General features: G+C 41.8%; 1 protein-coding gene across 1 annotated transcript; it reads right to left on the bottom strand.

Annotated features, from left to right (window-relative positions):
* Nucleotides 1–219: 219 nt before the first annotated feature.
* LOC120046660 (vacuolar protein sorting-associated protein 26A) lies at nt 220–16217 on the bottom strand. Its single transcript, XM_038992055.1, has 9 exons — nt 16123–16217; nt 12037–12186; nt 3706–3781; nt 3052–3208; nt 2670–2834; nt 2411–2517; nt 2142–2210; nt 1808–1950; nt 220–1124 (listed from the first exon to the last, which is right to left on the bottom strand). Exons 1-9 carry the CDS (start codon nt 16123–16125, stop codon nt 1011–1013), a joined length of 984 nt encoding a protein of 327 aa, XP_038847983.1. The 5' UTR covers nt 16126–16217; the 3' UTR covers nt 220–1010.
* Nucleotides 16218–17306: the final 1089 nt, after the last annotated feature.

Genomic DNA, 17306 nt, shown 5'->3' with positions numbered 1-17306 from the left:
CTGAATGAATCGAAAAATAAAAAAAATTATGAATGAGAGTTAGACGCACAAATCATACCTCCAAGACATGCTAACCTCTTTGCATTTTTTTGTGGGGGGTAAGATGTGTCTCTGTGTCTCATTCATCATTATTCACGATTCATTCAGGACTATCCGTAATCATGGTAGCATCCACATTAATGTAGAAGTGTTTAGAAACACTATGTTCTTATTTACAATAAAAGTGACTCCAAAATAATACAACACATTATTTACCATTAATTTCTATTGGGCACAAAATAATCTGCTAAGAATAAGGGACAAAATACTAAACTTGACTACTTTAATACACATAAGTACAAAAAGTGTTGTAATTTCTAAACGGTTCCCCTGCTATGGATGAAAATACCCTCAAATTAAAACTGACAGCCTGCACTAACTTCACAGTCACTGTATCATTTCAATTCCAAAGTGCTGGAATACAGAGCCAAAACAACAACAAAAATGTCACTGTCCCAATACTTTTGAAGCTCACTGTATTTCAGTGAATTATGAATATGGCACCCTTTGAGCTCAAAGCATGCCTATTGTCTTACAGCTTGACCTTACAGCCATCGCTGAACTCAACATTAACCCATCATATTCAATTTGACCTGCCTACATGCACTGGAACGTCCTTTGAAATATCTAGTAGTGTATGATTGTACGTCATGTCCCCAGTGTTGAGCCTAACCAAATGCATATTTCGCAATATAAAAGAAATGGTAGCTCCCATTCCAGTGCTTTCTATTGTGTGTCAAACAGACGAGTCCATACAGTAAGCTAACAAGAGTGCTTGCTGCGGCCAGCAGAGTAGACCCAGCCCATTCAGGTGTAGCAGTAAGAGACTGTAACCTTGCAGAAGGTAGTTGTATTAAATGGCTGTCTGACGCTTTATTTTCACCTTGCATGTGTCGAGTTGCGCCCCCCTCTCCTTGTTTGCTTTAAGCATAATCAGAATCATTCTCAGCATTTTCTGTTTCCAGTGGTCTTCACATTTCGGGTTGCTCAGCAGTAAGGGTCGGCCGTGGCTCAGGAGACTCATAGCGTTGGTGGAAGTTCCGTTTCCTTATTTTCTCAGGAGCTTTCCTCCACAGAACAATCTCCTGGTAATAGAGTCAGTCAACAAGAGTCAGATTGATCCTCAAGTTATTATAAAATGTTCATATTGAGAGAAGATGATTGCTTTCAATAATAATAATGGCCTAATTCAAACTACTGTAATAATTAACTACTGTAATGTTTCTGCCACAGACACACTGAGTGTACAAAACATTAAGAACACCTGCTCTTTCCATGACAAACTGACCAGGTGAAAGCTATGATCCCTTATTGATGTTACTTGTTAAATCCACTTCAATCAGCCTAGATGAAGGGGAGGAGACAGGGTTAAAAATCCTTCTTTAACCTAGAGACAATTGAGACATGGATTGTGTATGTGTGCCATTCAGAGGGTGAATGAGAAAGACAAAAGATTTAAGTGCGGGGTATGGTAGTAGGTGCCAGGCGCACCAGTTTGTGTCAAGAACTGCAACGCTGCTGGGTTTTTCACACTCAACAGTTTCCATGTGTATCAAAAATGGTCCACCACCCAAAAGACATCCAGCCAACTTGACAACTGTGGAACGCTTTTGACATCTTGTAGAATCCATGCCCTGACGAATTGAGGCTGCTCTAAGGGGAAAAGGGAGGGGTGTAACTCAATATTCAAAAGGTGTTCTTAATGTTCTGTACAATCCGTGTACGACAGACAGGTAGGTAAATGGAGGTTGGCTTTCAGGTTCTGTACCTGTTGTTTGAAGTATCTCCTGTCCTCCTCATCCACCAGCACCAGGTTGAGGAAGTACCGCACAGAGAACTTCTTGTTGACGTCCCTCATGGTGGCTGTGAGGTCGTAGCCAGCCAAAAACAGACGGATGGGAATAGACTCTCCTAAGAGGGAAAGAACAGGCATGAAGAGGATTTTGAAACAAGTGAAATGGTAAATGGCAGAAGAGATAGATTTCCATGTACACTACAAGTCCTGAAAACATTATGCTGCTTTGGTGGGGCCGAATAACATAAAATAAAATAGATAAAATCATAATATTGGGACATTCACACCAACACCATATTGTGCCTACCTTTCACAGGGGCTCCGTCCATAATCTCATACTTGGCAACAGTCTCCGTCTCAGTAGTTGTGCTAGGACCTGGGAAAGGAATTTCACATGACTGAATACATCTACTTCACACTGTTCTTAAAACAAAAGCCAAGATTACAGGGACAGTTTTAGGTTCACAAAATTTGAAAAATATGGAATTCAATCATTTAAAATAAAAAAGTATAGAAAAAGAAGCAACACCTTATGTCGTTTAAGTGAACTCTCCCCCCAAGTAAGCCTCATCTCACCTATTCCAGTCATCTCCTTCTTGATCAACTGAAGTTCCATGTGCTGGATTTTGATTCTCACAAGAAGGAAGTAGATTTTACCCACAATGACATCTTTCAAGTGGTATCTGAGAAGACAGATTAGGGTCAGGTCGAAATTAAGTTACATTTTTATAATTCTGAATCTGATTAGAGATTTTGACACACGAATGTGCTACTATGCTATGCTTTTTAAAAGGTGTTTGAATGCATTAATGTCTCATCATGGTATACATCTTACTTGGACTTGTTGTATTCAAACTCTATATGTAGACAGTCTTCAATGCCAACTTCCATCTTGATGGAATTGTTCACATCAGGGTAAGTGGCCAGCTGATGGACAATGAGGTCATACTCTTTCACCAGATCAGACAGTCTCCTCACTATTGTCACTTTGAGGAAATATCTGTAGGAAATAACAATAGGAGTTATGGCTGGCTTACAATGCAAATTAACTTCAAATGACACAGTGCATATATTCATAACAAGGCGGCTGTAGCAATGACAAGAAGCCATCTAATGCAGTTTCACTGATCATCTCAAGATGCGTAGAATAGAATGGTTGGTTTCAGGGACAATGCAGAGAATATCTGGGTATGTATGAGAGAATATTGTGAGCTAACCTCAGTCGGACGTTGGCGCCAACGTAAGACTCATATGGCTTCTCCACCTGCATGAACTCAAAGTCGTAGCTTCGATTCTGAGTCAACTCCCCTGGCAGGGCAAGCTCCTTTACCAGGTTCACAAATTCATGCGTGTTGCTTTTATCACTGAAAAGCTCTGAACGACATAGAGCACAAGTTTAAACACTTATGTTAGGTTCATCACACACAGGAACCTAATATTTCCAATAGGCAAATCCGTTGTACTGAGGGACGCATTAATTTGAACAAATGTATAAATAAGGAAGTAGACCTGAATCTAATAACCTAGATTGTCCTGTATTCAGATTTAAACTTTTGGCCTATGATCAGACGTTCAGAGAAAATAGTGTGTTATTTGAAGGCTTCCCTAAAACTTCCTCAGTTGGTTTGACAACATTGAACCCTCAGTAATGGTCAAGGAGTCTTCACAGAAACACTTTGCCACCAGGCCAGGGTGGAGTGTAGTCCACTGTAGTTTTCACATGACAAGCACATGGTTTGCTAAGCCGTTTAGCCTAAATGAGACCGACAGTGCACTTGGTTTGTGAACCAATAAACAATGCATGGCTGGTGTTTGAGGTGGTGCGCTGCTGCAAGGTTATAATATCAAAATATAAATTAACATAAACTCACCAATCTGCCCAACAAACTCAATTCGAATCCCTTGGTGTTCTAGTCTCTTGCCTGTCTGCCTCACATTGAGATTCACCTTAAAAGAAAACAAACAAGTTGTCGGTATTGGCATAAGTGATGGGAAGTTTGGCTCTTTTTACTGTCTCTGATCTTTTCGACTCGTTCAGTCAAAAGAACAAATCTTTCGACTCATTTACGTTCATTTGAGTCAGAGCATGCAGGACCCTACACCGGCTAACAATGAACTGAAAACTTGAGTCATGCTTCTACAAGCCTCTTCTTCACATGTCGTTCAACATAGGGGGTTTATTGGAGATATAATTTGTGACTGAGGCTTGTAAAAGCGTGCTTTAAACAATGTATACTGAACAAAAATATAAAACGCAACATGCAACATTTAACAATTTTACAGTTCATAAAAGTAAATCAGTCAATTTAAATAAATGTATTAGGCCCTAATGATCTATGGATTTCACATGACTGGCAGGAATGGGTGGGCACAGGCCCACCAACTTGGGAGCCAGGCCCAGCCAATCAGAATTACTTTTTACCCACAAAAGGGCTTTATTACAGACAGAAATATTCCTCATTTTCATCAGCTGTCTGGGTGGCTGGTCTCAGACGATCCCGCAGGTGATGAATACAAATGCGGAGGTCCTGGGCTGGCGTGGTTACACGTGTTCTGCGGTTTTGAGGCCAATTGGAGATACTGGCAAATTCTCTAAAACGACGTTGGAGGTGGCATATGGTAGAGAAATTAACAAATTCTCTTGCATCAGTGGCCTTTTATTTTACCCGGCACAAGGTGCACCTGTGTAATGATCATGTCGTTTAATCAGCTTCTTGATATGCCACACCTGTCAGGTGGATGGATTAACTTGACAAAAGAGAAATGCTCACTAACAGGGAGAAATAAGCTTTTGTGTGTATGGAAAATCTCTGGGATTTTTATTTCAGCTCATGAAACATGGGACCAACACTTTACATGTTGCATTTACATATTTATTCAGCATACATTTGTTGATTGCTAGGCACACAAATAAGACTATTTCTTGACACATTTGAAACAAGGTCTAGTTGTGGCCGCAACCAGGCAAGATTGTGAACGACTCTTGGCGGAATGCATTGCTTGACTGCTGTGAGGGTGATAAGCACAATATCGTTAGCAAACTGCAGCCCCAAAAACGATTTGTTCTGGAGTTCGAGTTTGTTGAGCAGAGGCTGTGTATGTTTTGGTTCTATAAAGCTGTGTCCATCATAGTATTCAAAAATCAATTAATTGAATTAATTCTTGCACCATGCGATAAATTATCAGTTCTAAACATGTAAAAGCATGTAAACACAGCAAAAAAAGAAACGTCCCTTTTTCAGGACCCTGTCTTTCAAAGATAATTCGTAAAAATCCAAATAACTTTAGTTTCCCATGCTTGTTCAATGAACCATAAACAATTAATGAACATGCACCTGTGGAACGGTCGTTAAGACACTAACAGCTTACAGACAGTAGGCAATTAAGGTCACAGTTATGAAAACTTAGGAGGCCTTTCTACTGACTCTGAAAAACACCAAGAAAGAAAGATGCCCAGGGTCCCTGCTCATCTACGTGAACGTGCTTTAGGCATGCTGCAAGTAGGCATGAGGACTGCAGATGTGGCCAGGGCAATAAATTGCAATGTGCGTACTGTGAGACGCCTAAGACAGCGCGGACAGCTGATTGTGGTCTGCCACTGCGAGGACAGTCTAACAACACCTGCACAGGATCGATACATCCAAACACAACACCTGCAGGACAGGATGGCAACAACAACATCCAAGTTACACCAGGAACTCACAATCTCTCCATCAGTGCTCAGACTGTCCGCAAATAGGCTGAGAGAAGCTGGACTGAGGACTTGTAGACCTGTTGTAAGGCAGGTCCTCACCAGACATCACCAGCAACAACATCGCCTATGGGCACAAACCCACCGTCGCTGGACCAGACAGGACTGGCAAAAAGTGCTCTTCACTGACGAGTTGCGGTTTTGTCTCATCAGAGGTGATGGTTGGATTCGAGTTTATCGTCGAAGGAATGAGCGTTACACCGAAGCTTGTACTCTGGAGCTTGATCGATTTGGAGGTGGAGGGTTCGTCATGGTCTGGGGCGGTGTGTCACAGCATCATCGGACTGAGCTTGTTGTCATTGCAGGCAATCTCAAAGCTGTGCGTTACAGGGAAGACATCCTCCTCCCTCATGTGGTACTCTCCTGCAGGCTCATCTTGACATGACCCTCCAGCATGACAATGCCACCAGCCATACTGCTCGTTCTGTGCGTGATTTCCTGCAAGACAGGAATGTCAGTGTTCTGCCATGGCCAGCGAAGAGCCCGGATCTCAATCCAATTGAGCTTGTCTGGGACCTGTTGGATCGGAGGGTGAGGGCTAGGGCCATTCCCCCCAGAAATATCCGGGAACTTGCAGATGCCTTGGTGGAAGAGTGGGGTAACATCTCAGAGCAAGAACTGGCAAATCTGGTGCAGTCCATGAGGAGGAGATGCACTGCAGTACTTAATGCAGCTGGTGGCCACACCAGATTCTGACTGTTACTTTTGATTTTGAACCCCCCCCCTTTGTTCAGGGACACATTATTCAATTTATGTTGGTCACATATCTGTGGAACTTGTTCAGTTTATGTCTCAGTTGATGAATCTTATTATGTTCATACAAATATTTACACATGTTAAGTTTGCTGAAAATAATTGCATTTGACAGTGAGAGGAAGTTTCTTTTTTTGCTGAGTTTATTAATCCTGGTGTAGGACTCATTGCGGCCAGCAGATTAAACGAGTCACTCAGAAAAACGTATCATGACTCAAGTCAGTAAAAAGAGTTGTTGAAAAATAACGAATCATTCGTGAACATCAGGCAGGGCATGAAAGGGATAACGAATCCAGTTGTTTGTGTCATCCGTTTCAGGAAAGTACCTGCGTAATTGCGCACCCAACTCACTCAGATGCTTCGCTATATCACATTTGACATTGTCCCTAAGCTCGAGTTCGTTTGCACACAAAAAAAATCATACAATGATGGAAAGACCTGTGTGTTGTCCTTATTAACGCAGACAGAAAAGAGCTACAACTTCTTAATCATAGCCTCAATTTTGTCCCGCACATTGAATATAGTTGCGCAGAGTCCCTGTAATCCTAGATTCAGATCATTCAGGTGAGAAAAAACATCACCCAGATAGGCCAGTCGTGTGAGAAACTCGTCATCATGCAAGCGGTCAGACAAGTGAAAATAATGGTCAGTAAAGAAAACTTTAAGCTTGTCTCTCAATAAAAAAACGTGTTAATACTTTGCCCCTTGATAACCAGCGCACTTCTGTATGTTGTAAAAGCGCTACATGGTTGCTGCCCATATCATTGCATAGTGCAGAAAATACACGAGAGTTCAAAGGCCTTGCTTTAACCTTTTATGGCTGTAAGCCCGAGGTCGGTACACTTATGACAACATCCAGCTCAATTGCAGGGCGCGAAATTCAAAATCTATTTTTTTAAAATATTTAACTTTCACACATTAACAAGTCCAATACAGCATTTGAAAGATAAAGATCTTGTGAAACCAGCCAACGTGTCCGATTTTTAAAATGTTTTACAGCAAAAACACCACGTATATTTATGTTAGTTCACCACCAAATACAAAAGAGGACAGACATTTTTCACAGCACAGGTAGCATGCACAAAGCCAACCTAACTAACCAAGATCCAACCAAACAAACCTAGAAACAACTTCCTCAGATGACAGTCCTATAACATGTTACACAATAAATCTATATTTTGTTCGAAAAATGTGCATATTTGAGCTATAAATCAGTTTTACATTGATGCTACCATCATAGCTACAGTCAGAAATAGCACGGGAGTAGCCAGAGTAAATACAGACACCAACGTCAACTACCTAATTACTCATCATAAAACATTTCAGAAAAATATATGGTGTATAGCAAAATGAAAGACAAAGATCTTGTGAATACAGACAATATTTCCGATTTTTTAAGTGTTTTACAGCGAAAACACAATATATCGTTATATTAGCTTACTGCAATGGCTAACACACAACAGCATTGATTCCAAGTAATCGGTAGCGATAGCACAGCTCGACAGATATATGAAATAGCATCCCAAATTGGGTCCTTATCTTTGTTGATCTTCCATCAGAATGTTGTAAAGGGGTCCATTGTCCAGAACCTTCTTTGTTTGGATCCAGAACGAACTATTTCCCTCTTGAATTAGCAAGCACACTGGCCGTGCGGCGCTAACCTCTCCTTCTTGAAAAAATTCTTCCAACGAATCACGTCTAAAGTCCCGAATAAATTTCAATAATATAATTAAACTATATTGAAAAAACATACTTTAGGATGATATTGTGACATGTATCAAGTAAAATCGAAGCCGGAGATCATATTCACCTATAACGACGGTTTTCCAGGAGGCAATTCCAGGTCCAACTTCGCGCCTTCGAAACAAAAAATAATGGCGGACCTCTCACTCAAAGATGATGTATTCAATCCCTGAACGAGATATTCAAGTCATTTCTGCTCTCACTTCCGCATGACACCCAAGGGAAGGCGTATGACGTGTTTCTATAGTCCCAAGTGACATGCCCTTTTATAGACAAGCTCTTGAAGAGAGACCTCGCATTTGGAAATCTCACTTCCGGATAGGAAATGGGCTGCAGAAAGAGTTCTGGTTCACTTAGAGAAATAATTCAAACGGTTTAAGAAACTAGAGAGTGTTTTCTATCCAATAGTAATGATAATATGCATATTGTACGAGCAAGAATTGAGTAGGAGGCCGTTTGAAATGGCCACCTCTTTCCAGGTTACTCAGTGCTGCCCCTTGCAGCCATAAGAAGTTAACAAAGTGAAGCATTTTCACTGTAGTGTCCAAAACATCTTTGAAGCTGTCAGGCATTCCTTTGGCAGCTAGAGCCTCTCGGTGGATGCTGCAGTGTACCCAAATGGCGTCAGGAGCAACTGCTTGCACGCGCATTACCACTCCACTGTCTCCTTGTCATGGCTTTTGCGCCATCAGCACAGATACCAACACATCTTGACCACCAAAGTCCATTTGATGTCACAAAGCTGTCCAGTACTTAAAACATATCCTCTCCTGTTGTCCTGGTTTACAGTGGCTTGCAGAAGAGGATGTCTTCCTTAATTGACCCCCCATTAACGTAATGGACATATAGCAGGAGCTGTGCCAAGCCCACCACGCCTGTTGACTCATCAAGCTGTAACGTATAGAATTCACTGGCTTGTATGCGAAGCAGTAATTGTTTCAAAACATCTCCTGCCATGTCACAGATGCGTCGTGAAACAGTGTTGTTTGATGTAGGCATTGTCTGTATAGTTTTTTGGGCCTTTTTCCCCAGCATTATCCCAGTCATATCCGCAGCAGCAGGAAGAATTAAGTCCTCCACAATAGTATGGGGCTTGCCTGTCTAAGCCACTCGGTAGCTCACCATGTAAGACGCTTCTAGCCCCTTCTTATTAAATGGTATCTGTTTCTTTTATACATGTCTTACTACTCGAAAGTATTTTTCTTGCTCAAAAAACTCCTGTGAATCATTTTTTCAAATTGGCATGTTTTGTTTCTAAATGTCCGTGCAAGAGTGAAGGTTTCATCGAGTTGTGAGATAGTACTTTTGCACATATAACACAATGTGGCTAAAGAAAGGCACTACTCCCTATATAAGTGAACCCCAAATCAATGTAGTTCTCATCATATTTGCACCTCTTCAATGGTCCAACGTCCCTGTCTGTTTTTCAGTGCTTTCCCGGGTAAGGGGGCAGTAGCTCTTAGACTGCATCAGATTCACAACTGTCAGTGTCCATGCTAGCTGGGCTAACAACAAAATGTAGAATTACTGATGCTAGCATTGGATGTGCTCGTGGAAGCAGAACAACTTGTGTCGTCGACAGGTGCAGGTGTATGTAGGTGCAGGTGTAGCTGGTATGTTTGTCTATGGACGCGGGCCTTACTTTTCTTAACCATTTATACATTTTCGAGCAAACGGAATGCGAAGCAGCTACGTTTGGCTACATACGGACCATTAGTGGAATTCCCGGGATAGAGTAACGGTTAATGTGATTGGATGTTAATTATTTGACTAGGATACCTTTATTTGCCATTGTGTCGTTACTTCGCTGAACACTAGATGGTTTAATTGTATTTTTGGCAGTGAAACGAGGCTACTCAGGCGAGAGAGAAAAACTCACCCAAATGTATAGCCCTGTTGGAAAATATAAATGGACTGCTTGAAAATGTGAAGATTTTTTAATTTTATTTGGCGTACCCCCGACGGCATTGCGCGAACGTACCCCAGTTTGGGAATACCTGGTCTAGGGTATCCGGGATGATGCTGTTGATGTGAGCCATGGCCAGCCATTCAAAGCACTTCATGGCTACCGACGTGAGTGCTATGAGGCGTTAATCATTTAGTAAGGTTACTGTCGCTTCCTTGGGCACAGGGACTATGGTGGTCTGCTTGAAACATGTAGGTATTACAGACTCAGGGAGAGGTTGAAAATGTCAGTGAAGACACTTGCCAGTTGGTCCGCGCATGCTTTGAGTACACGTCCTGGTAATCCGTCTGGCCCCACGACTTTGTGAATGTTAACCTGTTTAAAAGGTCTTGCTCACATCGGCAACCGAGAGCGTGATCACAGTCATCCAGAACAGCTGGTGCTTTCATGCATGCTTCAGTGTTGCTTGCCTCGAAGTGAGGCACTGGGCAGCTCGCGGCTGGGTTTCCCTTTGTAGTCTGTAACAGTTTTCAAGCCCTGCCACATCCGACGAGCCTCAGAGCCAGTGTAGAAGGATTCAGTCCTGTATTGATGCTTTGCCTATTTAATGGTTCGTCTGAGGGCATAGCGGGATTTCGTATAAGCCTTCGGATTAGTGTTCTGCTCCTTGAAAGCGGCACCTCTAGCCTTTAGCTCGATGCGCATGTTGCCTGTAATCCATGGCTTCTGGTTGGGATATGTGCGTACGGTCACTGTGGGGACGACGTCGTCGATGCACTTACTGTTGAAGCCGATGACTGAGGTGGTATTATACTCAATGCCATTGGAGGAATCCCGGAACATATTCCAGTCTGTGCTACCAAAACAGTCCTGTAGTTTAGCATCCGCGTCATCTGACCACTTCCGTATTGATCGTGTCACTGGTACTTCCTGGATTTAGTTTTTGCTTGTAAGCAGGCATCAGGAGGATATAATTATGGTCAGATTTGACAAATGGAGGGTGAGGGAGAGCTTTGTATGCATCTCTGTGTGTGGAGAAAAGATGGTCTAGAGTATTTTTTCCCTCTGGTTGCACGTGACATGCTGGTAGAAGTTAGGTAAATCGATTTAAGTTTGCCGGCATTAAAGTCCCTGGCCACTAGGAGCGCCGCTTCTTGATAAGCATTTTTTCTTGTTTGCTTATGGCCTTATACAGCTTGTTGAGTGCAGTCTTAGTGCCAGCATCGGTTTGTGGTGGTAAATAGACGGCTACGAACTGGCGCCGGAGGGGATGGCTGCCGCTTTATGTGCTCCTAACCAACTTTGCTATTTTGTTAGTTTCGTGTTGTTTGTAATTCGTGTTGTTTGTAACTTATTTTGTACATAATGTTGTTGCTACCGTCTCTTATGACCGAAAATAACTTCTGAATATCAGAACAGCAATTACTCACCTCGAACTGGACAAAGATTTTTTCTTTAACGAATCCAACGCGAAGGATATACTACTTTCTCGGGAACAGGCCCAAATCCCCGTCATTTGCGTTAAGAAAAGATGGAGAAAAAGGGGACGGAGGTCAGGCTGCCTTCTGAGAATTTGTAGGCGAGTGAGTAAACCTCCACTGCCATTCGTTCTATTGGCCAACGTGCAATCATTGGAAAACAAAATGGATGACCTACGATCAAGATTATCCTACCAAAGGGACATTAAAAACTGTAATATCTTATGTTTCACCGAGTTGTGGCTGAACGACGACACGGTTAATATAGAGCTGGCGGTATTTTCCATGCATCGGCAGGACAGAGAAGCTATGTCTGGTAAGATGAGGGGTGGGGGTGTGTGTCTATGTCAATAATAGCTGGTGCGCGATGTATAATATTAAAGAAGTCTTGAGGTATTGCTTACCTGAGGTAGAGTACCTTATGATAAGCTGTTGACCACACTATCTACCAAGAGAGTTCTCATCCATATTATTCGTAGCCGACTATATATTTCCTAGATTTCCGTATTTTGGCAAATGTTTGAAAATGTCCTAACGGAAACCCTAATGTGTGTCTGTGTGCAATGCTCACCTTCCCAGAGACCGATTCTCCGTCATAAAACAAATAGTTATTCTCCACTTTCCCATCCTCTGTCTTGAGTTCTGCTGTCTTCCTAGTCTCTGCATCACTGAGTAGGACATCAATTTCACACACAGGACCAAATAAACCACCCAGGAAACTCTGAAAAACACGAAGAATTTACAATCAACTCAAAAGGCACATACAATCAGAAATAACTCTCTCAATAATGGACTAAAGGAGCTTAACGTTACTCCTTAGTCCAAGGACTTACATGTTCTGCTTAATTAAAGGTTGAATTGACTCTGGAAGCCAAAACAGCCAAATACTCCAACTAAATGAGAATCAGTACGGTTCTAGAAATATAAATCCCTCTACTTTCATACGACATGAAAATTATTTCACAAATGCAAAATACACACTAACTGTACAAAACCGTTTTAACACAGTCCTGGTAGAGTCCATGTGCAGGGATACCGGTTAGTCAAGGTAATATGTACATGAAGGTAGGGGTAAAGTGGCTATACATAGATAAGAAACAGCTTGGCACCTAAAACCCTCAAACTTTTACAGATACAGCCAAACAGGTTGCTCTCAATTGTGTATCACCACCTGGTATGGCAACTGCAACGCCCGCAACCACAGGGCTCTCCAGTGGATGGTGCGGTCTGCCAAACGCATCACCGGGGGCAAACTACCTGCCCTCCAGGACACCTACAGCACCCGATGTCACAGGAAGGCCAAAAAGACCATCAAGGACAACAACCACCTGAGCCACTGCCTGTTCACTCCGCTATCATCCAGAAGGCGAGTTCAGTACAGGTGCATCAAAGCTTGGGACCGAGACTGAAAAACAGCTTCCATCTCAAGGCCAAATAGCCATCACTAGCATATTAGAAGCTGCTGCCCTATATACATAGACTTGCAATCACTGGCCACTTCAATAATGTTGACATATTTTGCATTACTCATCTCATATGTAGAGTTGAAGTCGGAAGTTTACATACACCTTAGCCAAATACATGTCAACTCAGTTGTTCACTTTTCCTGACATTTAATTCTAGTAAAAATTCCCTGTCTTAGGTCAGTTAGGATCACCACTTTATTTTAAGAATGTGAAAGGTCAGAATAATAGTAGAGAGAATGAATTATTTCATCACATTTCCATGGTGGGTCAGAAGTTTACATACACTCAATTAGTATTTGGTAGCATTCCCTTTAAACTGTTTAACTTGGGTCAAACGTTTCATGTAGCCTTCCACAAGCTTCCCACAATAAGTTGGGTGAATTTTGGCCAATTCCTCCTGACAGAGCTGGTGTAACTGAGTCAGGAATGTAGGCCTCCTTGCTCGCACACGCTTTGTCAGTTCCGCCCACAAATTTGCTATAGGATTGAGGTCAGGGCTTTGTGATGGCCACTCCAATACCTTGACTTTGTTGTCCTTAAGCCATTTTGCCACAACTTTGGAAGTATGCTTGGGGTCATTGTCCATTTGGAAGACTCATTTGCGACCAAGCTTTAACTTCCTGACTGATGTCTTGAGATGTTGCTTCAATATATCCACATAATTTTCCTTCTTCATGATGCCATCTATTTTGTGAAGTGCACCAGTCCCTCCTGCAGCAAAGCACCCCCACAACATGATGCTGCCACCCCTGTGCTTCACGGTTGGGATGGTGTTCTTCGGCTTGCAAGCCTCCCCCTTTTTCCTCCAAACATAACGATGGTCATTATGGCTAAACAGTTCTATTTTTCTTTCATCAGACCAGAGGACATTTCTCCAAAAAGTATATTTGTCCCCATGTGCAGTTGCAAACCGTAGTCTGGCTTCTTTTATGGCGGTTTTAAAGCAGTGGCTTCTTCCTTGCTGAGCGGCCTTTCAGGTTGTCGACATAGGACTCGTTTTACTGTGGATATAGATACTTTTGTACTTGTTTCCTCCAGCATCTTCACAAAGTCCTTTGCTGTTGTTCTGGGATTGATTTGCACTTTTCGCACCAAAGTACGTTCATCTCTGGGAGACAGAACGCGTCTCTTTCCTGAGCAGTATGACGGCTGCGTGGTCCCATGGTGTTTATACTTGCGTACTATTGTTTGTACAAATGAACGTGGTGGTACCTTCAGGCGTTTGGAAATTGCTCCCAAGGATGAACCAGACTTGTGGAGGTCTACAATTTTTTTTCTGAGGTCTTGGCTGACTTCTTTTGATTTTCCAATGATGTCAAGCAAAGAGGCACTGAGTTTGAAGGTAAGCCTTGAAATACATTCACAGGTACACCTCCAATTGACTCAAATGATGTCAATTAGCCTATCAGAAGCTTCTAATGCCATGACATAATTTTCTGGAATTTTCCAAGCTGTTTAAAGCCACAGTCAACTTAGTGTATGTAAACTTCTGACCCACTGGAAATGTGATACAGTGAATTATAAGTGAAATAATCTGTCTGTAAACAATTGTTAGAAATATTACTTGTGTCATGCACAAAGTAGATGTCCTAACCGACTTGCCAAAACTATAGCTTGTTAACAAGAAATTTGTGGAGTGGTTGAAAAATGAGTTTTAATGACTCCAACCGAAGTGTATGTAGACTTCCGACTTCAACTGTATTCTATTCTACTGTATCTTAGTCTATGCCGCTCTGACATTTCTCATCCAAATATTTATATATTCTTAATTCCATTCCTTACTTTAGATTAGTGTAGTGTGTGTATTGTTGAGAAATTGTTAGATATTACTGCACTGTTGGAGCTAGAAACACAAGCATGTCACTACATGCGCAATAACATCTTCTAAACACGTGTATGTGACCAATCAAATTTTATTTGAGAGTAGCATCAGCGTATGTGAAGAGTGTGAAGGAATATGAATGTATAGGTATGTGGCGTAAATATGCATGCATATGTGTGCATTTTGTGTGTGTGTGTTGGAGTGTCAGTGTAGTATGTGTGAGTGTGCGGTTAGAGTCCAGTGTGTACATTGAGCCTGTGCAAGAGAGTCTGGGTAGCCATTTGATTTACTGGTCAGCAGTCTTATAGCTTGGGGGGTTGAAGCTGTTAAGGAGCCTTTTGGTCCCAGAATTGGTGCTCAGGTACCGCAAGATAAGGTCCTTATGCTTGTAAAACCATACCACAAGTTATGTGTTAACTGCACTATGTAACTTTTGGGGCGACCCAACCAAATTCACATAGCAAACGTCTGTAATAGATCTATCATTCGCATTGAAAGCAAGTTTAAGAGGCTGTACATCTGTTCTGTGTGTGCTATTTCTATGCGTCCCTTTAAGTTTTGTTTTTGCGTATTTTACTTTCAAGGTTGGTACACCAGCTTCAAACAGCTGAAAATACAATATTTTTGGATATGGAAAATATATTTCACAGCGTTTTATATGGTACAATGACTCTACATTATACTTGGCTTGTTTTGTCACAAACTGAAATTAGGCGAACTATTAGAATGTTTTTGCAACCATGAAATGGCGGAGCTATTTTTTAATAGTTTCTGCAACAACTACCCCAGTAGGTACCGAGTCAGATATATTTCCCATGGGGCTACGTTAATTTATGGGACTTTGATAATTACCTAGTTAGCTAACAGATGGGTGTTTTGGCTAGTTAGCTAAATTACATAATGTCATGAAACATGCTACAGTGAAGACTAATTCCGTTAAAGTGCCATGGCCTAAAGGCAAATCGCACGCTTGACAGCTAACGTTTAGCAGTCAACATTTCTCGTGACGTCCAGACAAGACGATGAGCCAGTAAACCTAGTTAACATTAGCCATCTAGCTAATGCTTTATGTGTAACAAAATTTTCAGCTTGCGGGGATAATAATCACAGGGGTAAACGAGATAACCGCTACTCTAGCCAATTGCCACGAATCAAAACTATCTACCAAGCTAGGAAGAACAGTGGGGTTCCAGCCAGGGCCTCCGACCTGTGCTGATAAGGTTATACTATGCTAGCTAGCCGTTAGCCAAGAAATAGAAGAAAAAATAACTAAAGGGCCAGAGGATGACAATACCTTGGCTTTAGTACATCTCTATTTATGTATAAGTTAAATAGTTACGTGCTACTTCTTCTTTCATTTTGAACTCACCATATCAGCTGTTTAAACAGTTGTAGACAGCTAGCTAGCCTCCGTGTTGCTAATTCCTGTGATGATACAAACGAGAGGAGCAGTAATAGTGGCAACACAGAAAATTCAAAATAAAAGTCCCATGTCTATTCATGTCATTTTTTTTGCTCAGGACCAGGACAACAACCTCTCCCTCAATGTCAGCAAAACAAAGCAGCTGATCGTGGACTACAGGAAACTGAGGGCCGAGCACGCCCCCATTCACATCGATGGGGCTGTAGTGGAGCGGGTCAAGAGCTTCAAGTTCCTCGGTGTCCACAACACTAAGGATCTATCATGGTCCAAACACACCAACACAGTCATGAAGAGGCCACGACAACGCCTCTTCCCCCTCAGGAGGCAGAAAAGATTTGGCATGGGCCCTCAGGTCCTCAAAATGTTATACAGCTGCAACATTGACAGCATCTTAATATCTCTTAAGGATCCGCCCCTTTTTTTTAAATTTGCACCTAAAATGACATACCTAAATCTAACTGCCTGTAGCTCAGGCCCTGAATCAAGGATATGCATATTCTTGGTACCATTTGAAAGGAAACACTTTGAAGTTTGTGGAACTGTGAAAGGAATGTAGGAGAATATAACACAATAGATCTGGTAAAAGATAATACAATGGGAAAAAAACGTTATTTTCTATTGAAATGCAAGAGAAAGGCAAAAATGTATTATTCCAGCCCAGGTGCAATATAGATTTTGGCCACTAGAGTGCAGCAGTGTGTGTGCTACGTTTTAGACTGATCCAATGAATCATTGCATTTATGTTCAAAATGTTGTATCAAGGCTGCCCAAATGTGCCTAAATTGTTTATTAATAACTCTATGTTCAAAATTATGCCCTCTCCTCAAACAATAGCATGGTATTATTTCACTGTAATAGCTACTGTAAATTGGACAGTGCAGATTGATTAACAAGAATTTAAGCTTTCTGCCAATATCAGATATGTCTATGTCCTGGGAAATGTTATTTTTACTCACAACCTCATGCTAATCGCATTAGCCTACGTTAGCTCAATCGTCCCGTGGAAGGGACACCAATCCCTAAGAAGTTTTTAACTGGCTGTATCACCGTTTAGTATGGCAACTGCTTGGCATCCGACCGTAAGACGCTACAGATGGTAGTACGTATGGCCCAGTACATCACTGGGGCTG

Source organism: Salvelinus namaycush, chromosome 4, assembly GCF_016432855.1.
Source record: "Salvelinus namaycush isolate Seneca chromosome 4, SaNama_1.0, whole genome shotgun sequence".
Taxonomy (NCBI): domain Eukaryota; kingdom Metazoa; phylum Chordata; class Actinopteri; order Salmoniformes; family Salmonidae; genus Salvelinus; species Salvelinus namaycush.
This window is presented reverse-complemented; position numbering and strand designations above follow the sequence as displayed.

Bases quoted from the DNA above. Each gene is read 5' to 3' on its own strand.
- LOC120046660 (XM_038992055.1), bottom strand. The intron at 2,835-3,051 runs GTTAGCTCACAA...TATTTCCTACAG, and splicing joins GGCGCCAACGTCCGACTGAG to ATATTTCCTCAAAGTGACAA. The intron at 2,211-2,410 runs GTGAGATGAGGC...TTCCTTTCCCAG, and splicing joins GAAGGAGATGACTGGAATAG to GTCCTAGCACAACTACTGAG.